Source organism: Malaya genurostris, chromosome 3, assembly GCF_030247185.1.
Source record: "Malaya genurostris strain Urasoe2022 chromosome 3, Malgen_1.1, whole genome shotgun sequence".
Classification (NCBI taxonomy): domain Eukaryota; kingdom Metazoa; phylum Arthropoda; class Insecta; order Diptera; family Culicidae; genus Malaya; species Malaya genurostris.
Genome location: NC_080572.1, coordinates 185,593,462 through 185,619,820, shown reverse-complemented (window position 1 = coordinate 185,619,820; position 26,359 = coordinate 185,593,462). Strand labels below are relative to the sequence as shown.

The 26,359-nt window shown below is 37.6% G+C and overlaps 1 protein-coding gene across 1 annotated transcript in view; it reads right to left on the bottom strand.

Moving 5' to 3' along the window:
* Positions 1–26,359, bottom strand: part of LOC131438495 (lactosylceramide 1,3-N-acetyl-beta-D-glucosaminyltransferase A-like) — a 105,822-nt gene continuing 79,463 nt past the window's right edge. Inside the window, exon 3 of the mRNA XM_058608572.1 lies at positions 1–25,964. Within this exon, the coding sequence (XP_058464555.1) occupies positions 24,567–25,877 (1,311 nt within the window). The 5' untranslated portion in view covers positions 25,878–25,964 and the 3' untranslated portion in view covers positions 1–24,566. The remainder of the gene's footprint in view (positions 25,965–26,359) is intronic.

The following is a 26,359-nucleotide window of genomic DNA, read 5'->3' as shown; positions in this document are numbered from 1 at the left end:
TACATGTTACTATTTTTATTGGTGGTGGTACAAACATGTCTATAATTATTTTAATCTTTTTCTACACCTGTTACGGCTACCGCTTGATCTGTTTGTTAAACTCTCAAATCCATATACCCGACAACACATGCAGACACTCACATTTCAATTACCTATTAATTGAATCTTGTAATAATCAATGCATTTCAGAAGTTTAAGATTTTTCCAAACTTCTATTTTTCTATGTTTTCTTTTTCCTTTCCTCTCTAAATTAATCAATAAATATACAGTTGTTTCGTTTCTTCTAACTAGATTATACATCTTGTATTTCAATTCTTTCTTGCGTTGCTTAAATAAATATCTTTGTGAATATAATTTCCTCCAGTTTCTTGCCGCTTTGTCGTACGTTGGTTTCATTCGAGTTGAGTATGTTTAAAACTTTTGATTAACTTCTTTGCGCTAAGATTTCAGCTATGTACGTTGAGATTCGTGACAGTTTTGTGTGTTTTGTATGAAATATATTTATTGTTATTTGAATATTAATGCAAAGGCTATAAAGAAGTGTAAATTTGTGAGATGTTTTATGTAGGTTTATAAATTTTAACTGTTCCACCATTAACAATTAAAGGTACCGATTGTTTCTCCATTCTGTTGTTTCATTAGTATTGGGTAAATTTGACTCATTTTTCTATTCTTGGTTACTAACATTACTTTGTTGACTGATTTGTTGAGTTTCCTTCTACTTTGCATTTTTTTTGTTGGTTTCAGCGTTGCAAAGACTAGTTGCGGTTTTCGGAATAATTTTGTATGTTGATTTAAAAAAAAGCGGCCTCCTCCAACCTCCAATTCACGGATCCTTACAGCTTCGTTTAAATAATACTATATTTTTAGCTAATACTTATGATTTCTCTTCGAGCAAATTAAAGTCTAATGATTTTTTGCGTTCTGTCAAAATATTGGCACATTTTAAACAATCAATTTATGGCCGATTTTTGCACGTTTCCGTTTTCTTGTTGTCATGCAATAGACGAACCGTTTTGGCTACTTAGATACAATGCACGGATCCCGTTTTTTTCACAATGAAGATGATGCTCATTCTGGTCAACCGATCACATTCCGGCAGTGTATTCAAGAAGCATCTGAACACGCGTCTCATCGTTTGTCCTCATCGTTTGACAGCTACTAACAGGTGTCAATGAATTGATGTATCAAATTTGAATTGCCTAACCGAAAGCTGATAACGTTTCACGTGAATTCTGTAGTTTACAGTTTTGTTCATTTCAAACCTAGAGTAGCTCATTTTTCAGTAATTACTGAACCAGGTCTTCAAATTTCAACATTCGAGAGTAAATTTTATAACGTTTTCGTTTGATGCCAAACCTAACCCAGTTTCCACCCTAACTGCTGTCAAACCGTTTGTTTGAAGCTTGTTTCGAACCTAGTTTTAACGTTGTTGAACTGAAAATCGAGTCAATTTCGAACCTGGTTGTTATATCAGGTTTGCTCAAACCCCTGTTGCTAAGTGCGAAATCAACACAGTTTCGTGAAAAGTGTTTGCTTGATGAAACCAAATACAAATTATAGTACGGAATACTTCGACAAACTTTCAAGGACACATTTTGCATCGTGCGGTACACTGTCATGATACACTGTCAGAGTGACAATGTACTTTAACGAGTTTTCTATAAAACTAGCAACACTGAAGGGTAAGAACAAGATTCGTGGGTGTTTGTGTTCATTTTTCATCTTTTGTGCTAGTGCCGGTGATATTTAGACTGATTGTTGCAGTTTAATACAGTTACGATAAACATAAACAAACAATTTTGTTTTGCACCGTAGCAACTAGCATAAAGTGTTGCCAGAAACGATCTCCTTCCACATTTTCAAACTATCGCAATGAAAGGGAGTAATTTGCTAGGCTTACTTGTTCAGGCTGTGAACCAAACATTGGCGGTTCGTTTGTATGGGACTTAGGGGTATTATTATTTTTATTTGATGAAACTACTCTGGGTCAGTTTCCGTTTTTTCAAGCGAAAACGACATAAGTAAGTAATTTGTTCATTATTAACTGCCGCTCAACAGCATATTCAGAAAAAAATTGTAATTCAATGATTTTTTGAAATAGACATCAATTGAACAAAAATTTGATTGAAAACCGTCATCGATGTAAAAGTAAATTAGAAATGCCTTGATTTTTCAATGGTTTACACAACATATTTTGATTTACGGTTAGTTTTGTTCTTGAAGTATATTGAAAAGTAAAGACCTGAGTAGTAACTTTATATTTAATTGTGTACTCCAAATATGTGCATGAAAATGGATGTAATATATTTTTATCTGTGTAACCAAAGTGGGGTGCACCTATAATTTATAGCCATTTTGCAAAAATGTCTCATTTTCTTTCCGTTTTCGCATTTTCTTTCTCTGAAAAAATAAATGATTTAAAGAGGTTGCATTTTTCTTATAAATCAGAGCTTTTCTGTGTACTCCAGCATTAACCACGGGCGGGAAGCTCAATAAAGGAAAGTCTAGCACGTAGAATGATTGTTCCAGACAGAAGAATTGTTTATGAAAACATACACTCTTAAGCTGATACATTTCCAAGCGATATCTTTCGATAGTGGGTTGCCAGATATGTGGCTTATGCATCCGCCGGTCTGTCACTATAAGAGTGTGTAGTACTGAGTAGACCTAATTCAGAATTGATTAGATGATACCTAATTTTCACAGACATTCTATAAAGTAAGCAGATGTGTACAAACGACGTATGCGTGCGGGTGAGTGTTTAAAAGGTGAAAAACGTTATCCTACGTATAAAAAGTTAATTAGACAAATTAAACAATTGAGGTTTCTATGCCCGGTGAAAAATGAACGCGACCCTAGTGAAAAATGGGTCGCCAATACATTCACCCCTATTCTATACGTCGATCGATTCGAAATATTCCGATCGAATGTGCAATTTCCATTCTGTATTCCGTTCGAGTTGGGTATGAACTCGAATATCATTCGTTCGAGTTGTTCTATTTTCGAACATTACTCGATCGACTTGCGTACGTATTACTTCTGTTCGGTTTAGAATCGTTCTATTTTGTTTATACAAGTGTGACGGTTTCGTTTACTAAGAATTGAATAATATAAATAATATAGAACGTGTAAGTAGTGTTGACAGCTTTGATAATTAGTGTTCGAAATTTCAACGTGAGTTCGATCGAATCATACAAGTCGAATGGAATAAAGAATGCAAAATTCGAACTCGAACGAAAGTGTGGATTCGTTCGTATCACAAATCCGTCGGATTGCAGAATCGGGGTGATTACCTGATGAAAACAAAACAATTTGTAAGAGCGATTCACACGTGGCATCGGGCTACTATCACCAGCATGGAACGGTTACGGAAAAACATTAATTGTAAGCAATTCATATGAAGGAACACAACGTCAAGTTCTCCGAATATTTTGATGTCGGGTACGTGAGTAATATTGGGCTAAAAAAATTATTAAATTAATCTTGACGTCGACAGAAGTTGATTGAATCGTGGTTAATGCTGGCGTTTCCTGACGAAAACAAATCAATCTCATTTGCATTTGTAGTTGTAAATGAGCTGTCAGAAAGGCTAATGTGACATGATTGCTCTTTTCGACCACCGCACAGCAGCCAGTCCTGTCAAGTACATTTGCCTTACATATTAACACACACACATTATATCAATTCTTTCAGTTTGGTAGTTTGTTACAAAACTGAAACTATTCTATTTTTGCTTTAACACTTGGACAGACGATGAGCTTTCCGTATTGTTGCTTCGTATTCAGCTTACTTAGTAGTGGAAAATAACACAGCTAATTCAACATGCTAATCTGTTTTATGTTCGAATCAAATTTTAATTTTGGAATGTGACGCATAATTATAGGAAGCAGCCGTTCAATAAAAGTAACCGAATATGAAAAGATTCTCTTTCGAAATTTCACCGAATTCGATTATTTTTACTATACTATTCAACGTTCTACTGAAGTATTCATTTTCTAGAGACGTACAATTCTTGATCGTTATCACTCGGAAATTATCTAACCACTCAGAATAACTCTGAAAATTAGCCAATAAATCAGACGGTCGTTGCGAGGTCTAATCAATGTAAAGGATAAACACGGTTGTAAATTTATTTCCCGATTCCCCACAGGAATTAACCACATTTGGCACAGCTCCTCTTTGCAGTGTATTGTTTACATCCCGTCAAGATGGAAGTCAGCAGCGATGTCAGATCTACTGAAATCTCCGTAGATATACGGATTCTACGATTTTCTACAGAACCGCAGAAGAAATGTACGAATATTTGAATTTTTGTGGAGTTTCCGGAGCAAATAGTAGAGTTTCCAGGAGCAATACTAATCTACGGAAATGTGGAAAGCTTGCTGGAAGTAAGTCAAGTGGAGACAAGCAAAGACGTCATGTTATCAAGATATCCAGCTCTCACATTTTACAAACAAAGCGTAACAACAGTTTTGCTCCAGAAAATAAAAACTCAGGCTGGATGAGTCTCGAAAAAAAGAAAGAAAATGTTAAATTTCCCACCGAAATATCTTATTAGGCAGGCTATTCGTCACAACAGGGCCCAAACATTGGTGAAATTTACAAGACTGAATGCCTCAAAGAACATCAATGAAAACCATTACTATGGTAGGATTCTGCTTTATATCATTGTGCTTAAAATTCTTCTGTTTGATTTTGCCATTTGCTCTTCAACTGTGTGTGAATGACATAGAAACAAGAGGAGCAACGTTTCAAAAGTTTTCTCGCGCATTGTGCGAACTCGAACTACTACCACGCCAAGTTGGAGAAACTGTTTGAATTCGACTCTATCAACTGTCATCAACGTGTTGACAGTATTCAGTGAAGCCAGAAAGACTGAGTTGGAGGAAAAACAAAAGCCGGATGCCGTCAAAATGAATGCCAAACTGTTCCAAGCCGAAACCCAACCTCGCCGTCCGAAATGTCGCCAGAAAGTTGGAAGTATCGTCTATAACCGAACCGAACTGTAAGCTAAACAAATAGGTGCAAGTTTAATTACGATGGTGCAACCTACGACAAGACGGCAGGAAGAGGAGGCAACGATTGTTAAAATTGCTGTCAAAGTTCGCAAAGAAATATTTCGTGTGGCAGGTCATCTGTTCCAGTAATACGAAAAGCGACATTTGAATTGCGACCGGGACCATCAACAAGGAAGGTGTTCCTGGAAAAACCATAACTTCTGCGTCCTGTTTTTGGTTTGATTTAGCATCTTGGCATTACGGGAAAATGCCATGGAATGGGATGTTTCGAACAACGTTTAGGAGGTGGTCCAAGGGCCATGCAGAACCTCAAGAAAACGCGAAATATAGTTGTCTGCGAGAAGCAGTATAAGTCAAACAGGCGTTCTGCAGCGAGGAAAGTTTCCAGAAGTCAAACGAAAGGCTCGGAAATTTACATTGCTATCCAAAATGCAAAGCGAATTTAGTTGCATTTCTTACAATTACGTACAGTATACATTTGTTTTTGCTATTAAAACCTACTTTCACTTCAATTCCCAACCCGCCTATGTGCGGTCACGAAGAGCCGAATGACCATAGGGTTAAAACCTCTATAATCGAAATAAGAAGAGAATAGAGTTTGCCAATTCATTGCGTAAAATAGTTTACTGCAAAATGAGTAACTTTACCGAAAAAAAACTTTTTTTGGTTGTCAATTTCAAAAAGGCATCGTGCGGTACACTGTCATGATACACTGTCAGAGTGACAATGTACTTTAACGAGTTTTCTATAAAACTAGCAACACTGAAGGGTAAGAACAAGATTCGTGGGTGTTTGTGTTCATTTTTCATCTTTTGTGCTAGTGCCGGTGATATTTAGACTGATTGTTGCAGTTTAATACAGTTACGATAAACATAAACAAACAATTTTGTTTTGCACCGTAGCAACTAGCATAAAGTGTTGCCAGAAACGATCTCCTTCCACATTTTCAAACTATCGCAATGAAAGGGAGTAATTTGCTAGGCTTACTTGTTCAGGCTGTGAACCAAACATTGGCGGTTCGTTTGTATGGGACTTAGGGGTATTATTATTTTTATTTGATGAAACTACTCTGGGTCAGTTTCCGTTTTTTCAAGCGAAAACGACATAAGTAAGTAATTTGTTCATTATTAACTGCCGCTCAACAGCATATTCAGAAAAAAATTGTAATTCAATGATTTTTTGAAATAGACATCAATTGAACAAAAATTTGATTGAAAACCGTCATCGATGTAAAAGTAAATTAGAAATGCCTTGATTTTTCAATGGTTTACACAACATATTTTGATTTACGGTTAGTTTTGTTCTTGAAGTATATTGAAAAGTAAAGACCTGAGTAGTAACTTTATATTTAATTGTGTACTCCAAATATGTGCATGAAAATGGATGTAATATATTTTTATCTGTGTAACCAAAGTGGGGTGCACCTATAATTTATAGCCATTTTGCAAAAATGTCTCATTTTCTTTCCGTTTTCGCATTTTCTTTCTCTGAAAAAATAAATGATTTAAAGAGGTTGCATTTTTCTTATAAATCAGAACTTTTCTGTGTACTCCAGCATTAACCACGGGCGGGAAGCTCAATAAAGGAAAGTCTAGCACGTAGAATGATTGTTCCAGACAGAAGAATTGTTTATGAAAACATACACTCTTAAGCTGATACATTTCCAAGCGATATCTTTCGATAGTGGGTTGCCAGATATGTGGCTTATGCATCCGCCGGTCTGTCACTATAAGAGTGTGTAGTACTGAGTAGACCTAATTCAGAATTGATTAGATGATACCTAATTTTCACAGACATTCTATAAAGTAAGCAGATGTGTACAAACGACGTATGCGTGCGGGTGAGTGTTTAAAAGGTGAAAAACGTTATCCTACGTATAAAAAGTTAATTAGACAAATTAAACAATTGAGGTTTCTATGCCCGGTGAAAAATGAACGCGACCCTAGTGAAAAATGGGTCGCCAATACATTCACCCCTATTCTATACGTCGATCGATTCGAAATATTCCGATCGAATGTGCAATTTCCATTCTGTATTCCGTTCGAGTTGGGTATGAACTCGAATATCATTCGTTCGAGTTGTTCTATTTTCGAACATTACTCGATCGACTTGCGTACGTATTACTTCTGTTCGGTTTAGAATCGTTCTATTTTGTTTATACAAGTGTGACGGTTTCGTTTACTAAGAATTGAATAATATAAATAATATAGAACGTGTAAGTAGTGTTGACAGCTTTGATAATTAGTGTTCGAAATTTCAACGTGAGTTCGATCGAATCATACAAGTCGAATGGAATAAAGAATGCAAAATTCGAACTCGAACGAAAGTGTGGATTCGTTCGTATCACAAATCCGTCGGATTGCAGAATCGGGGTGATTACCTGATGAAAACAAAACAATTTGTAAGAGCGATTCACACGTGGCATCGGGCTACTATCACCAGCATGGAACGGTTACGGAAAAACATTAATTGTAAGCAATTCATATGAAGGAACACAACGTCAAGTTCTCCGAATATTTTGATGTCGGGTACGTGAGTAATATTGGGCTAAAAAAATTATTAAATTAATCTTGACGTCGACAGAAGTTGATTGAATCGTGGTTAATGCTGGCGTTTCCTGACGAAAACAAATCAATCTCATTTGCATTTGTAGTTGTAAATGAGCTGTCAGAAAGGCTAATGTGACATGATTGCTCTTTTCGACCACCGCACAGCAGCCAGTCCTGTCAAGTACATTTGCCTTACATATTAACACACACACATTATATCAATTCTTTCAGTTTGGTAGTTTGTTACAAAACTGAAACTATTCTATTTTTGCTTTAACACTTGGACAGACGATGAGCTTTCCGTATTGTTGCTTCGTATTCAGCTTACTTAGTAGTGGAAAATAACACAGCTAATTCAACATGCTAATCTGTTTTATGTTCGAATCAAATTTTAATTTTGGAATGTGACGCATAATTATAGGAAGCAGCCGTTCAATAAAAGTAACCGAATATGAAAAGATTCTCTTTCGAAATTTCACCGAATTCGATTATTTTTACTATACTATTCAACGTTCTACTGAAGTATTCATTTTCTAGAGACGTACAATTCTTGATCGTTATCACTCGGAAATTATCTAACCACTCAGAATAACTCTGAAAATTAGCCAATAAATCAGACGGTCGTTGCGAGGTCTAATCAATGTAAAGGATAAACACGGTTGTAAATTTATTTCCCGATTCCCCACAGGAATTAACCACATTTGGCACAGCTCCTCTTTGCAGTGTATTGTTTACATCCCGTCAAGATGGAAGTCAGCAGCGATGTCAGATCTACTGAAATCTCCGTAGATATACGGATTCTACGATTTTCTACAGAACCGCAGAAGAAATGTACGAATATTTGAATTTTTGTGGAGTTTCCGGAGCAAATAGTAGAGTTTCCAGGAGCAATACTAATCTACGGAAATGTGGAAAGCTTGCTGGAAGTAAGTCAAGTGGAGACAAGCAAAGACGTCATGTTATCAAGATATCCAGCTCTCACATTTTACAAACAAAGCGTAACAACAGTTTTGCTCCAGAAAATAAAAATTCAGGCTGGATGAGTCTCGAAAAAAAGAAAGAAAATGTTAAATTTCCCACCGAAATATCTTATTAGGCAGGCTATTCGTCACAACAGGGCCCAAACATTGGTGAAATTTACAAGACTGAATGCCTCAAAGAACATCAATGAAAACCATTACTATGGTAGGATTCTGCTTTATATCATTGTGCTTAAAATTCTTCTGTTTGATTTTGCCATTTGCTCTTCAACTGTGTGTGAATGACATAGAAACAAGAGGAGCAACGTTTCAAAAGTTTTCTCGCGCATTGTGCGAACTCGAACTACTACCACGCCAAGTTGGAGAAACTGTTTGAATTCGACTCTATCAACTGTCATCAACGTGTTGACAGTATTCAGTGAAGCCAGAAAGACTGAGTTGGAGGAAAAATAAAAGCCGGATGCCGTCAAAATGAATGCCAAACTGTTCCAAGCCGAAACCCAACCTCGCCGTCCGAAATGTCGCCAGAAAGTTGGAAGTATCGTCTATAACCGAACCGAACTGTAAGCTAAACAAATAGGTGCAAGTTTAATTACGATGGTGCAACCTACGACAAGACGGCAGGAAGAGGAGGCAACGATTGTTAAAATTGCTGTCAAAGTTCGCAAAGAAATATTTCGTGTGGCAGGTCATCTGTTCCAGTAATACGAAAAGCGACATTTGAATTGCGACCGGGACCATCAACAAGGAAGGTGTTCCTGGAAAAACCATAACTTCTGCGTCCTGTTTTTGGTTTGATTTAGCATCTTGGCATTACGGGAAAATGCCATGGAATGGGATGTTTCGAACAACGTTTAGGAGGTGGTCCAAGGGCCATGCAGAACCTCAAGAAAACGCGAAATATAGTTGTCTGCGAGAAGCAGTATAAGTCAAACAGGCGTTCTGCAGCGAGGAAAGTTTCCAGAAGTCAAACGAAAGGCTCGGAAATTTACATTGCTATCCAAAATGCAAAGCGAATTTAGTTGCATTTCTTACAATTACGTACAGTATACATTTGTTTTTGCTATTAAAACCTACTTTCACTTCAATTCCCAACCCGCCTATGTGCGGTCACGAAGAGCCGAATGACCATAGGGTTAAAACCTCTATAATCGAAATAAGAAGAGAATAGAGTTTGCCAATTCATTGCGTAAAATAGTTTACTGCAAAATGAGTAACTTTACCGAAAAAAAACTTTTTTTGGTTGTCAATTTCAAAAAGGCGATACATGCGTGTTTTATTTTGATTGGTACACTGCTAATACTCCCGATAGTGACATGTTACTTCCGAAAAAAGGCTGCTTCCGTCTAATACCGTAGTATGCTAACTTAGCTGTGCTTATTTCCACCGGAAGTAATCGGTTCCATCTGTGTTGACACTTTGCAGCAATTTTAAACCATTACAAACTGTGCCCTTCCCAAGATATTACTAATGCTTACTTACATCACTAGTAGTCGAACATAAACTGAAAACAATACTTGAGCAAACGAATATATACAACTAGATTTAGCTTAGCGTGCCTCAGGCAATCGCATCGTCAGTCGAGATTTGGAAAGGCAATTGTACGATATAATTCTTCCGCTAAACATTACCCTACTATACATAATAAGTGAGAGTCAAAATGGAATTTATAGTTCACTTATGTCAGTGGTAAGCCAAAAATGTAATATATTTAATGGAAGCAAGGTAGAGCAATAAACCAAATCATTGAGTTTGAAGAGTAGAATGTTCATTACGAGTCATTTGATGATTCAACAGGATAAGTTGTTTTTTTTATATAATTCGATAATCGTCAACATTGCGAATAATTTTGCTCTTCAAAACATTCTTCTTTTTTTTTGGAAATAACTACCTACATTAGATTCAAATAAGAGTGTTTTTTTTTTGTTTTACTGAGCTAGCAGGATCTAGTAGCTTGTTGTACCACATTGGTAGAGGCGACAATAATATTATTACTGACAGTAGCTTGATATTTTAAAAGTGATTCGATAAACGACGACATAGTTTTGAATGCTTGTGTATATTGAGGGGTTAATTCAGCAATTTGCTATAGTAATTTTTATGTGATAATTTTTATAGTTGATTGTTTTCTTTTAGTTTGAATACAATTTCGAGTTAAAGAATACGGATGCGTTGACAATTCTCTCCTGATATTTTTTAAACTTTCATTTCATATTTTAATTTCTTTCATCACTTCGTGATAGTTTCACATGGAAGGTAACGAGTTTTTTCCCCATGATGAATATTTGAGTAAGCCTATTTTTTCGCACATCGCTTTAGAGACCGAGCCTGACAAAACCTGTGACTGGAGGCTAATTTTCACCACTATTCTGTATTTCGATTATTCCGAACGAATGTGTAAATTTACATTCTGTATTTCGATCGAGTGATGCATTTGTATGGAAAAATGAAAATCGATCGAGATACAGAATGCAAAATTTCGTATTCGATCGAAATAATCCGATTCGGGGTGGTGTCTGTCGAGAAATTTTTCATTGAACTCAGCATAAATGTGTCAACATCTTTAGCCACAGTACAACCAAGAAAGAACAATAAATTGAAACATTCTACTTCTACACCAGTAGCTTAAAAATCTAAAACAAACCAAATACATCTTCAGCTTCAAACCAACATACTATCAACCTCGACTACTACCAGAACTAAAATAACATCTCAAATACAATATTGATGGACTCCAAACAATAATCCACATGAATCGAAATAGTGAATTCATTTCGCGGATGAGAGAATCAGAAGAAAATTTACATCGCCATCTATTGTTGGCATATTTCTTCATATTCAATCAACTATCACCACTATATTTGTTTGAGACTCACAGAATTCACTGTCAATCGAAGTACAGTTGCTACTCATTTGGGTTGTTACCAAGTTTGTTACACTCTCTACCCAACGAGAATCAGGCTGCAAAACGACAGCTAAATGTAAAAGAAAAATGAAAGTATTCGAAAAAACTACCCTTGAGTCGGAACTTGAGCCCACAACTTACTACTATCCGAGTAAATTATGTTGCCGATTAAACTATTTATTTGATACAACTCGAAAAAAAAATCCATTTGAACACAATTCCGTTTCATGTTCAGACTTTGCACAAACGATGTGTGGTTTGATTTTTCGCCTCACCTCCAAAAGATAACACACCACACGAAATTAACAATATTACATCTTTTCTGTCAACAAGTCGGGTTCAAAACCCGTCAAGAATTTTTTGTTCGTAAATTTTCTGTTTTTTCTCATTTATCAACACTTTTCCGATCTGTTTTTCATTGGATACTGATAAAAGTTACACACCTAGAAAAAACCGTGTAAATTTACGTTGTCTGAAACCGACATATACGAGCGTCAAAAATGACTCATTTTTACAGTAGATCTAACACATATTTAATGCATTAAGACATACTTTTGAGGGCAGAAATATATAAAATTAAACGCCTGCTTGAAAAACGGGGTGTGTTTGACACGTATTCAAATCATTCTTGTAAAACTCAGTCTTTTTACAAATTACGTCCTCATGAATTGAGTCACATGGGGATTTGCGTCACCTGCAAATTTCATAATTTTTTACTGTGTACACTATGGTCAAGGCGACGTATACTGTATATATTTTTGTCTTTCTCTATAGAAAGGAATTAGAATCGCTGGAAAAACCGGTTATAGAACGATTCCTCGGAGACCCATAATGTTATATACCATTCGACTCAGTTCGACGAGATCGGAAAATGCCTGTGTGTGCGTATGGGTATGTGATCTTTTCGAAGATATTTTTACCGCTCAATTATGTCAGAGATGCCTGAATCGATTTTAACTAGCCTAGACACGTTTGAAAGCTATTGTTAGACCATTGATCAAGTTCGAAGATCAAATGGCTGTGACTTTTGGTTCCGAAGACATGATGGTATAAGTGAAGTAACCGACAAAACGCGTTGTTTTTTTACCGCGCAAGTTTCTCGGAGATGGCTGAACCGATTTTTAACAAGCTTCGGCTCATTTGAAAGCTACTGTTGAGCCATTGATCAAGTTCGAAGATCAAATGGCTGTGATTTTATATATAAGGGTGCCAGTATTTTGGGAACACCTCTAATTTCGTAAAGCGTTAGTGCTCAAAAGTGTAAGCAGTAAGTGTAAGTTCTTACAAAATGCAAAATTCGAGCTAAATCGGATATGGGTAGGGGGTGCGCCCAAAGGTCTTAGAATTGCATGAAACGTCGAGATTTAGTGTTATCTAGTTCAAATGTATGCAATTGTGTTTATCGCAGTGAACGTTGCTTCTCGGATCTCGATATTCAGGAGTAAGATTTTTTGCAAGCGTATGAGTAATGCCAACAATGTGTGCGTAAAAATAAATTCCGGCGCTTCTTTGCCTGATTTTACTCCATAAATCTTCCATATGATTGAAAAATAAATCAATCGGTTCATACTACTTAAATTGCAATTCAAGAAAAGCGAAAATCTAAGTCTAAAACTCTTATGTTTTCCTTAAAACTGCTCGAGAAAAATTATTTCAGTTTCAGCTTACTTCCACTGACACATTTGATTAGCAACAAACACATTCCTATATGGATTTCCTCTTGCAGAAATTATTGCGATATAAAGATTTACACACTTAAAACCATTTCTTGAGCTCGGCATAATAAAATGCCGAAACTGATCAGCAACACCTAAATTTGCTGATTGTTCAGTAATCAATACGCATGTTTCTGAACTTCGTTAAATGCATTCACTGATATTTCGGTAAAATGCTTCAAGGTAGAGGCTTTAAGCACTACTGACAATAAATTTGTAAGCCTCCTTTAAGTGTTAATAAAATGAATTTTTGATCCTGAATGGTGTGTTTATAATGTTTAGAAATTACAAACAAAATTAATTGACTAGATTTTTAATTACTGATGATTCGGTAATTTTTTTTTCATTTTTTCGTTTTATTGGATTGCCGAATATTCAGCGAACGTTTCACTGAGCAAACAGTAAATCTTATGCTGGCGACTTCGGCAATATTTGACGATTGTCAAATTTGAGGGTGCGGAGACGCTCAGTTATTTTATTTTTGCCGAGATGATTGCTGATTACTCGGCTGTGCGAATCTCGGCATTTTTTTGCCGAGACTCAGCTAAAAAATTTAAGTGTGTACATACCTTCTGTAAGTAAAGCCGCAAAATAGGAACCTTTAATTTAACACGCGAAAGGCAATTGATATGGAATGTTGTCGTAAAATTATTTATTTTTCCGGCCAACTGCTTTTTTAACAGAAAATATTTAGTTTTGTTTATTTAGTGTAGCGCAATCTAATACAAATGCATTGAAGCAGTGTTGCTAACTTTTTTATTAGGGAATTAAAATCCTGATTCATAAAATGTAAGCAATTTCCCATCAAACGTTGGTGAAAAATTGATCAAAACTGATATTTCATCCAAGATGTCAGGCTTAACTTTCATTTGAAAATAAATTATTGTGAAAAAAGATTGTTTGAAACTCAATCGTGGAATCCACTTTGAGAAACTCGGTGCACTGCATATATGAATACACAGATATATGGCATACGTACCAAATAAAATGTACGTAATACAAAAATTACCAACACAAGTTAACTTGGTTTACTCTTGATCCTTCAGTCACTGTATCGGATATGCTCGTATGCAAACATAATTATGGCGCTAGGTGTCGCTTTTTAGCGTGTGTTGTGGCGGCGCGATATCACGCTCTTTTTATGTGTTAGCGATTCAGATTGAGGCAATCATCATTTTCTCATTCCATAACATTTGTCACTTGCTCCTTCAAAACAGATATGCCAGGTCTGCAGATTTGTCTGTAAATCTGCATATTTCGTATATAGTGCTGCAGACATTGTTTGTTGCAGACTTTTTTTGCAGACTTTTGGAAATCAAGCTTTTTGCAGATTTTGATCAAAGTTTACAGGCTTTTGAAATTGCCGCGACGTTTTTTTTGCTCGCCAAGTCAGTTTATAGTATGAAACTTTCTATAGAAATTGAAGCCTGCATACTTTTTTCAGATTTACTGAATTTTGCAACCCTGTTTGATGATATTTGAAATTTTTACCTGGCATCTATGCTTCAAAACCATCGTCTCCGTAAAGCTGCCCTTACACGAGACAATATTATTGTCAATACAAGGAGTATTGACAATACTTTTGATCGTGTAATGGAAACTTCATTGGATTGACGAAAATATTGTCAAAAAATCAAAACTGCTCATCAATCCGACAATACTTTCTCTCCAGAGAAGAAACTGTTAACTATGTGCAATGAACTCTTCTCTCAATGTTTCAATGTTCAGTTGCAATATTTGAAGCTTCAAACGCTTGATTTGTTCGAAAAATGCGGACTCAAGTTACCAAGTTAATTGGATTGACGGTATTGACAATACGTTGGATTGACAATAATATTGTCACGTGTAAGGGCCGCTTAAGGTAAAGCCCGTACACGATGTAAAATACCCTGGTGATCACGTTTTTCTATGTGTTAGTGCGGTTGTTATTTTATTTTGGAATAACAGAGAGACGTGAAGAAGAAAATACATAAACAAATGACGTTCTGAAAGTTGCTTTTATGAAAATATTTAGAGTTGGTTCTGTTTGCGAAAATATTGGCAGTGAAATGCGGTGTTTTGTTCCGAAATGTTTCAATCGTTTTCATCACCTGCATTTGAAATGCCACCTACAGCACAATCACTCCATTATCCATAATAACTGTAATAGATACCACAGTGCGATCCGCCAAATCCTTCCTCCAACGAAATGAATAGAATCGGATGTGTGTACAATTTTCTATATTTAGACGTTACCTTGCAAGCCCTTGAAGAAAAATGTCCAGATTTTCAATTAGTGCCAAAGATTCGCCAGGCTGCGCGACAACTGGAGTAACTTAGAAGTGAAATCCCGATCTGAAATGGTCGTTTGTTTATGTTTACATGCTTGAATCCCGGCGCGCCATACTTAATTTCGTGAGAAAATTACCAACACAACCAAAACTGTCTAATTACGCCACCAGTGTATTTTACGTCGTGAAGCCCGTATCCCAGCATAACGTTTTAGATTGTTTGCAAACGAAATATTACATTGCAACTATTTTTTGCATGGTTTTTAAATTGAAAAGACATGACTTTATCAAATCAAATTGATGCGTAGAAGTAGTACCAATACAATAATTTTACTAACCGACGCATAATTGACCGCGCTGTAAGTGTTCAAAACCTGACTACTTTTTTAATGCCGTTTTCGCTTGAGAAAACTGAAACTGACCCAGGGTAGTTTCATCAAACAAGCACTTTTCACGAAACTGTGTTGGGTTTGCACTTATGCCCCGTTTACACTTCTGCTGGCTGCCAGTGTACTGCCCTCTTAGGAAAACACGTTCAACTGTGGTTCAATAATCCTAAATATTAGACCAACGAAGGACCACCGTTGAACGTTTTTTTCCTAAGAGGGCAATACACTGGCACCAGCATGCTGGCAACCAGCAATAGTGTAAACGCTACATTAGCAACGGAGGTTTGAGGAAACTTGATAAAAAACCAGGTTCGAAACTGACTCGATTTTCAGTTCAACAACGTTGAAACTAGGTTCGAAGCTAGCTTCAAATAAACGGTTTGACAGCAGTAGGGTGGAAACTGGGTTAAGTTTGGCATCAAGCGAAAACGACATAAGCTTCTACTTCTTCGAATTTCTAGTTTATTCTGCCAGGATTTATGCGATGTCGTCAGAGTGTCCAGCCGAGCCTGATTGATTGCTTTCCGCTGATTAATTATGAAAATCACTAGTTCAAATGTAAATTTTTAAATTTAAGAAATTCACTCTATTTCACTAGAATATATGTAAAAATTCGTTTTTCTAAATCGAGAGTGAAAAATTATTGCGTCCGACACACACGCCTGCTCCGGTTCCAATCTGAAGCGAAATAAACCGTTTCTGAAGACTGATTAACTGATCGTTTCGGCAGTTTTCACAATGGAAAAGTAATATAAGATCGGAACATCTCAGAATGTTGTGTCAATACGAAATATAACATTGAATATTTGAATATTTAGGTTTCAAATATAATTCAACTTCGGTTCCGTAGTGATTCGTTAGACGTTGGACTGCACGTTCAAAATATCGCTTATTACGGGACCTCAACGGAATCAGCTATGAACCCATTATTTAAAACAATTTGTTGTAGGCATACTGCTTACAGAAGAATCAATAGCAATAATCCACAAAATTATCACATTCTCAATTGACTGACAGTAGCCGCATTCATCGATTAAACTGCAACAATGGCAACTAACATGGCTATAACCCTTATGTGCCGATCCGTATGACTTTAGAACTGGCTGAACCAATGTTTACACCCCATTCGTATTTTATCAGTCGGTTGCTTTATTTTACGACCATTCCGACAACCATCATACTTCCCCACAGCGCCCCGCCCATCTTTCCAGTTTGGTTCAATGGCGATCACACATTTTCACCCTCTAATACTAATCTTTGCTCGAATGCAGCTCCTGATTGCCAACGGACACGTACATGGAGCTACTTACAAAAGTCTGATGTTAGAACATATACTGACCTAACGTCGATGCCTTCGTCCTTTCGGGTTTATCAAACGACGGAAGCAGAAGATTGTCGCCGGCCGACAAACAGTGGCACCTGAATCCTCATGACATTGGCGCCATTCGCCACCCTCGCTCCCCAGACGGAGACACGTGGGTGCTGTTTCGCAAAGCCGAAGCAGGTACGAGTACGACAAACGTGTCATTATCATTAAAACACCAAGTTTAGTATTATTTTAAATGATTCAAGAAAGGGTCTGTCTGTCTATTTGCGTACACTCTGTGGTCTGCCGCAGCGGAAAGTGGTCAGGGTTTCTTTTGTAGAACAGTTCGGCTAGATCGGCAGGACACGCAACATTCTATATTTGGAGAAAACTTTTTGTCCCCCTTTCCCTCGGACAAATATTTGCGCCAAACCGCTTTCTTTAAGTGCAGAAAAACTAGTCTGCCCTGAGACCTTGAATTGGCGTTTGTGTTTTTTGCTTCTGTGGAGTCCTATAGTCTGGTGTTTAGCTTCAGAATAATGGAATCTAATTAACATTTCTGCGTTACTTTTTCAGCTGTGCCGCTCCATAAAGCATTTATTATTTTTATATCTATCTGTTTTCTATCAATTGACTATCCAGTTTCGTGATACAAACTGATACTGGAGAGAAAGCTTTCTGAAAGTTTCTTTTCTCGAATTCGTTCTTCTGTTTCACTAGATTTCGAAGCCGATTTTTAGCGTGCATGAATCTTGATGACACTGTCATTTTCGCTTAAAGCCGAAAATTAACAAAAAGGCCTACCTTAGGCTACGCGCAACGCTGTGCTGGATATCAGTTCTAAAATGACAGGTTGTCGTATAATCTAAAACTGTCAAAAATAATATTAATGTATAGGTGTTACTTAAACTCACTGTGATGTTTCAAATCAGCAACAAAAAAACAAAATACATGATTTAAACGATATAAAGTTTTGTCATGACCTTCTAGAGAAAATTTCTCGGAGATAGTGAGCTACAGTGCTTTTAAATGATACTATATTATTCAGTGCAAAACATTTCCCGCTTATAATGACAATTTCTGATATGCCATTCGACGCTTTGACATTTCGCCTGTCAGATCTCGCTACCCACACTCACGTAAGAAATTTAAAACAGTGTTCTCTTCGTGTTTCAAATTTTCATTCATTTGAAAAAAAAAATCGTCGAGCTGTTTCAAATTTGTGCTGGAAAAATAAAACTAGATCTCAGCGTTGTAATTGACATGGTTTAGTCGTAGATCTAAAATAGATTAACCCACATGTAATAAAACAACGTTGCGAACAATCTTAGTCAGCATAATGCATTACTCTAGCTGTAGTATTGTCGCTGCAACACTAATCTGCAATTCGCTGGACAGTTCAGCGCAGCGACGTTGCCGAGCGACGTCAGTTGAACTGCCATTTCATATTCATCAACTGATAGAATCATGTTACTTTATCTATATTTTGTTGTCTTGTTTATGAACCACGTGCTTCAACATAAATGAATACATTGTCTTGCCTCTACTATCAAAGCACATAACGATGGAATATCACTTTCAGTATGCGCTTTAAGTGGAGAATGTATGTTAAGGATTCTGTGGGTTTGATACTGAACGTTACAAGGGAGTGAATTTTCGTGCAATTATGAGTGATTAATATATCGCACGATAGTCTACATACCATTGGTGCACAGTGAACTTCGCTGGAGCAATATAATCAGGCAAGAGAGACGTCGCTTCTGATTTTTTCTGCATGCACAATATAATGAAATGACGTAAGTCGCCTTACTTTTACACTAACACATTAATAAAATGAGCGATAATTCAATGACATTTATAATGTAACCATCACTTCATTGAGCACCCAACTCAGGCAAAAATTCTAGCACTGAAGCGATCGAGCACTGAAAAGTCGCTTAACAGTCGAGTACGAATTCATTACTCATCCCCACATTATCAGATCCAAATGAATTCCGAATCGGCGAAAAATGTTAATTCGGAATTCCATGTGGAAAGCATAATGCATTCCAAACAAATTCCATCACCAGTGCAATCGCTTGCTGAGTGGGTTCCAGCTGGAAAACATAACAGAATTCGGGAGCTGTCAGATTTACGTCTGCACAGAAGTTTTGTACATCGTACAATCAAAAGATATCTGTAGACCGGCAATACCAAAAAAATAAAACGGTATGATGGGGGACGCCAAATTGTTGTAAATACTTGGTCAAAAGACGTCTTAAAAGGAATTCTCGACGTAGTGCCACTGACTTGGTGGACGATCTCAATGTATCGGATAGAGGTTACCGTCTGAGCTGTACAAGATCCAGAAGTTTCTTTCGGACCCTTACAAGATCCAGAATTTCAATCGGAGTCTGTGCAGCACTTAAGTTCCACTGCTATGTATGAACTTCTCAAGCGCTAACGAGTCGCAGACAAAGTGGGAAGAAATAAAATAATATTGCTAATTTTTTTTCCTGACCTTTCTTTCGCAACGCTTATTTTTTAACACTTGGCATTTCTTAATAATCAGTACGTGTTCGCATCTCTTCCGAAACAGTCGAAAATCGACAGTACAGAGTAGTGAACAATAGTGTGTTCGAAGTGTGTTGTGTTGCACTTAAAATAGGCTTTCTGACAGCTCATTTACAACCACATAAGACATTTTGACATGAACTTATTTTTATTGCGGAATACCTAACCTCAAACAGCTTTAAGTACGATTCAGACAATCAGTCAACGTCCGTCCACGTTAAAGGGGACTTCACCGTTCGTTTAGATAATTTTAAGGCTTTATTGAAACGTATATAGGTGCTAGGCGTGTGATTAAGTGTTAGGCAACTCCTTGCCGATGGTGGTCATCTGATATAGCGTTTAAATAGTACTTTAGTCGAACAACATATCATGTTTGATTCCATCACGAACTACCTCTATGGTTTTGAGTTCTCTCTTCTTCAGTGATTTGCCACAAGGATATTAAAGTTCAGTACAAAATCATTGTGTACGCGGTTGACTATAGAAGTGCGTGTACAGGACCTTCCCCCGCAGGTCAATAGCATTAGATTCTAGAAAAGATGTCGCAGTACGAAGAAATTCTTTCCATCGAAAGGAAAGTGTGGCGATGATTTTGCCTTTCTCATGTGAACGACTGAATGCAAAAGTCGGATAAGTGTAACTTAGTATAGAAAACCCGTTTAAGTATTTTTGAATACAAAAACCGGATAAAAACATTGAGCGCAAAAACCGGACATGGACTTTGCAATGCAAGAATCGTTTAAAGACATCTTTTTTGTAAGAACCGGATAGGAAAACTTTGAATGCAAAAAGCGGACAAAAAACTCAACCAGTTCTTCCAGAACAAATGTATTTATCCGGTTTTTGCATTCAAAGTTTTTACCGACTTAGATTTAGATGTAAGGTTTTCCGGTTCCATACGGCATTCCTGAATTTCATCTGGATCCGATTCCCGGTTCCGGAGTCATAGGGTAAAGTGTGTTCAATATTCTACACCATCACTTAAATCGGCGAAACAAAACACGTAAATCATTTTCTAAACTGGTCTCAAAACTACACAAATCGATGGTTATTATCAGTAGGCAATTAAACAAACCGATTCCGGCTATCCTGGTTCCCGGTATCCGGTTCCGGAAGCACCAGAAATAGTGGTTATATATTCCAAAATGGATCTCACTAACTTTTCTCAGCGATGGTTTGACCGATTTCCACAAACTTAGATTCAAATGAAATGTCTCACGGTCGCATGCGGAATTTCTGAATTTCATCCGGATCCGACTTCCGGTTCAGAAGTTATAGGGTGAAGTGTGTTGAATATTATACACCGTCACTTAAATTGGCGGAACAAAAACCGTAAAACAATGTTGTAAACTGGACTCAAAACCGTTATTCCCAATCTTAGGGTCGAATGAAAGGTCTTTTGGTCCTACCAAAAATTACTGCATATTTTTGGATATAACAAAAATTTAAATCATCATTTAGAGTGCGATGGCAAAATTGTATAAAATCTTCACAATTTGAATCAAAACTAGTAGAGTTTGTACGTCATGTGGCCGTACGACTTCGAATATACGAGTTCTCGGGGTCCGGTGCCGGAAGTACATATAATAGTGAACCCACTTCGTTTTCTAATGGATGACCTAACCTGTTTCATTCTTCATTTTAAAATAGTTAATGCGCAAACAATCCCTTAGTTTCTTTCGAAAATCGAAGAGAAAAATTTCGAATAGAATACCACAATATTATACATGAGAAAGGGATCATTCAAATGACCTTGACAGACTGACTAAAATCATCGTCAACTGTAATCGGTACGGCCAAGTGTCTGTCAAATGAGATACTCGATAGTTCTATGACCAAGTAGAACACCCATCTGACACAGGTATGTGAGCACCAGCCATTTGAAAGTATACCGATTACGTTGAGCCCCTCGCGTTTCGAGCCCCAAACAATGCGATGTTTTAATACTCATCGCGACTCTCAAATTGTGAAAATTATCTCCACTTGATGTCCCAAAACACTGTCTGCTCTATTTTAGGTAAACCGACAAGTTATTGTGAGAGAGTCGACAGAAATTCACTAATTTTCGTGCACTATACAAGGTAAACGCGTAAAACAAATGTATTACTGTTTGTTTGTTTACGTTATCCCGGGTTGGCGGTTCAATGCATAGGACGCTGGTCTTACAAACCAGTTGTCGTATGTTCGAGCCCCGACCTGGAAGGATTCTTAGTGTCAGTAGAATCTATAGTACTAGCCATGCAATGATTCTGTACACTAAGAATCGGCTGCGAAGTCTGTTGAAACAGAAAGGCCAAATTCCACAAAAGGAATGATATGCCAGGACTTTGCTTTGCTTGTTTACGTTGCAATCAGCTGATTTTGAAGTGCCGATTTTGATCTCATCAAGATGGCGTCGTGACAGGGAGCCGAAGTAGAAGTATACTCAGTTAAAGACAGACGACTTTTTTGTTTTCTCTCTCATTCTCCTATTAGGTTTTTTATCGTGACGATACAAATGAACAAGTATTCATCCTTGACAGTTCAGCGGTACTGTTTACAAACAAGCTTAAACAAAAATCGAAGAGCACATCTGAAACAATCATCTTTACACTTTGCAACTAGTCACTTTTATTTAATAAATATCAAAAACGAACCGTATTCAATCGTGAACAAATGTTTTAAAACTTTATTTAGGCGATACGAACCGTAAATGGTCTGATCCAATTTGTCAATAAACAAACAAAAGAAATTTCTGTTTACAAATAGTACTGCTGAACTGTCAAAATGTGTTCATCCGATTGAGGTTAGCAGTGACGGTAAAAAACCTAATTCCCTGTTGAAGTAAAAAAACCATGAGAGTACTAACATAAACATAAATTGATAAGTTCATTGTTCTTTGCAAAAATTCATCGGACTTCGGACTTTATTAGTGTAAATAGATTTAATTCAATGTTTATGCTGCTTGATTAATATTTAGTCACATCGTAATCAAGCAGTGACAGGAGAAATGAAGATAATATCAATCGCATCGGCAATCAATGAGCGTCCTGGTGCGTGTAATATCATGAGAATTTAAGTTATGACAGATCGGCTCTCTGACACTCAATATATGATGATTGGTAGAGCCTGGTTGGCAGCAGTTCAGTGACATAAACTTTCCAATCTTCGTCGTGCAAAGTTGCTAGTTGATAGTGCCATTTAGCAGCTCTGGAATCATTACACCACTAGGTGGATTAAAACAGATTTTTTTTTCAGGAAATCGTTCAGCAGCGATAATTAGTGAATTCAGTACTCCAGGTTCAAAAACGCTTTCATCATCGAATCAAATAGCAACTGCAATCAATGTACAACAAAGTGCACCCACAGCAATTCGCGACGACTCCAAGACTGCGAACAACAATGAAAACGAAAAGAAAACAGAAATCACTCACAACAATACTTTTGGCAACAGCAACAACATCGACGAGGAATGAACAAATTGCCCTTCAATCCTCGCTCAACGGAAATACAAACTCTCTCCCCCAGGAGAAAAGGGTGACAACGAGATCCAATTACAGAATCAAAGTTTTATTAAAATAGTTACTAGAATGAAAAAAAAATCCGTTTAACTAACAAAAACCTTCGATTTTAAACCACTTAGTGGTGTAATGATGCCTCTGGATGTTGACTCTGGACCTGGAAGGATTCTTAGTGTCAATAAGATCGTAACCCCAGGTATGCAATGTATGCTATGAATCGGCTGCGAAATCTGTTGAAGCAGAAGATATAATTCCACAATAGGAATCTATTACCAAGGCTTTACTAGGCGTAATTATATCAAAAATATGTTTAAAATTGAATGAGCTGTAGGTGTTCAAAACCTGACCACTGTTTGTACGATTTGATTTTCCTTATTTTGAATTCGCACTTCTATAGAAAACAAACACGGTAGTCCTACGTCAAAAAATTAAAAAAAAACACATGCAAAAATACATACATTCATCGGTCTCAACGAACTGAGTCGAATAGTCGAATAGTGATCTACCCTCCGGGCCTCGATTCAAAAGTTGTTTTCCACAGTGATTGCTTGAGCTTTCTCATCAATTTATAAATCGATCACTGATGATGACTTAGACGAAAAATATTTATGACGTTCGAATTCCACTTCACATTTTTGGTCCCTAAAGGTGTATACATTGATCAATGTGAAAATATTCGTATATTCGACACTACTGGGAAGAATCCTCGAGTAATTCTAAAGAATGAAACCATATTCTGCAGTGTGATTTTCACCGGTAATCACTGGCATTATGGCCAATAGTCCTCGGCATACGACTGGCTTTCTTTAGAGGGAATGTATTTCCTTCCTTTTTCCAACATTAGTTTGTGTTAGTAACGGTAATGGCGATTTGTTAAAAAATGTTCTTAGTTATTTACATTACCATTGAGGTTCGAAACACTCTACCGTTGCTATCAGAAGAAAACTAGCCTTTCACAATCGCATACCCCGTTCAGAAAAAAAAATTATCCAATATTCTAGATCTAGAAAGGAGAATCTCACATCCACGTTAACCGTTAGTCCGATATTGAAACTTATCGCATAGGAATCACAATTGAAATATCAAGCACACCGTTGTTTGATTCAGATCTTAGAAAGTAAATCTAATAACATTTAGTGAGATCGTAGCTCAAGATATGAATTTTGCATTTTACCTGCTTAAACAATATACGTAAGACTCGAAGGACGAAACAATATCAGAAAAATTTTAAACTTTTGTCTAATGTGTATAACGAGATTCATAATAATCAGATCGAGGTTCTAATTGCAGTTGATCTTGATCAGTAGTTTAGTTCAACAGCACAAACGCTCCTACACTCGCACGTTTCACTTTCAATTTGGCGCATGGGTTTTTTTTACTATCTACCGCTTTTCGACAGAGTGACCGCTTTCCACAACTTCCGGATTTCTCCTTCGCGTAGGTCCGGGGTGGTGAAAAAGAACAGTTGTTCGGTTGCATTCAGTTTGTTATCGATGATTGCATCCTTTTGGCTTTGGTTAAGTAGCATACTACCCGTCGGCGTGATGGTAACATTAATCAGTTTCGCTATCGTTCCCGTGAGATGCACATCGTCAATCCAGAAGTAGGGCTGCTGCTGTGCTGCCCTGTACAGCTGGAATGCCACATCCGGTGTATAGATAATCGAATAACCGGGGCAATGGTTAGGATAGTATTTGTTACGGTACTCCGGGATACTGACGTACCACTTGGAGCGGTGGGTCCGTTTCACCGGTGCCTTGCTAATTTCCTGGCAAAACAGGAGCCTCCGTCTTGGTGAACTCGTTTCGAGAACATCGTACAACGCCGGAGTATTGATGAAGACATCGTCATCTGCTTTCAGGATGTATTTGGCTTCTGGGCAGTGATATGTGAACCATTTTAGTGCCATCACATGCTTGTACGTCATATTTCGATAAGCGTCGATGAAGTTGCCCTGAACGATATCGTCATACATGCGGTTCTCCTGCTCTATTCGTTGCTGGAGGGTGCTCGAATTGACCGCTCCAACCAGGAAGACGAGCTTCGCTCGCGGATCATACTGTCCCCAGGTATCACGAATTGTATTGCGCTTGTACCAGTTGGTTGGTGCCGAATGAACTAGGACTAAAATTAATGGTGCACGCGGCTGCTCCTCACTCTTAAGGCTATTAGTTCGAACACTTTCATACTTGTTTCTACCGTTATCACTACAGTTGTTAAAATTGATGGTAAACTTAAAATCTTTCAGATCTATCAAACTGCTATAATCATCTTTTGGCAACATTTCTACTGGATTGATTAACATCGACGAGAGCAACAGTGGGAGGAAGCTTTGATTCGTAATCGAGCTACCTTCCACTGTGACACCGCCGTCCAGCTCTGCTACTCCACCACCAGCGTCTGCTGTACCGTCGCGAGATGGCGGTGCCGCAGCTAACAAGTGATGTGGTGTCGATACTGCCAGGGACGATGCTTGCATGTACGGTGGAAGGATAGCTACCGACTCCAGGTACGACGATCCTGATCCAACACCATTGCTGCTACTACTACTACTACTGCTACTGCTACTGCTACTGCTACTGCTACTTCCGCTGGTACTGCTGGCGGCTTCTTGAAACGACATGTGCCATACTGTCACTACCAGTGTCAGTCCGAGCAGAGCTCCGAATAGCGGTCGACGTTCGAACATGACCAGTACACCGGACACACGCGTAGTGCTCCGGAAGCGACTCGCCTTGCCTTCAACGGTAACGTACCTCTCGCATGGTGCGGTTAACTGGAATATAATGAAAGAAAAGAAAGAAGAAATATTTTTAATGAGCTGTAACATTACTTGATCCGCATAATAAATTTTATGAGCGGGAGTTCACAGAGTTATCGCTGAGTTTGCAATCCTATAGTAAACATTGATAAGTCTAGTAAACAATTATGTGTTGAGCAGTGTACATTATGGTGGCATGAGGGGGTCGCTTTGGTGTTCCGCCAGCTATTCATTCATAGATGATTCATATATGCCAGCACGGGGTCCGGTCCATAGCTGTTCTAGTCTCAGGGCTCCGGACAGAATCACAACATGCACAAGCAATGTGCTCAATAAAAACTGTAACAGTATCACCAACTTCGCACGATAAACCGTAATATTAGGAGTTATAGGACCCATTTGTGCAGCGT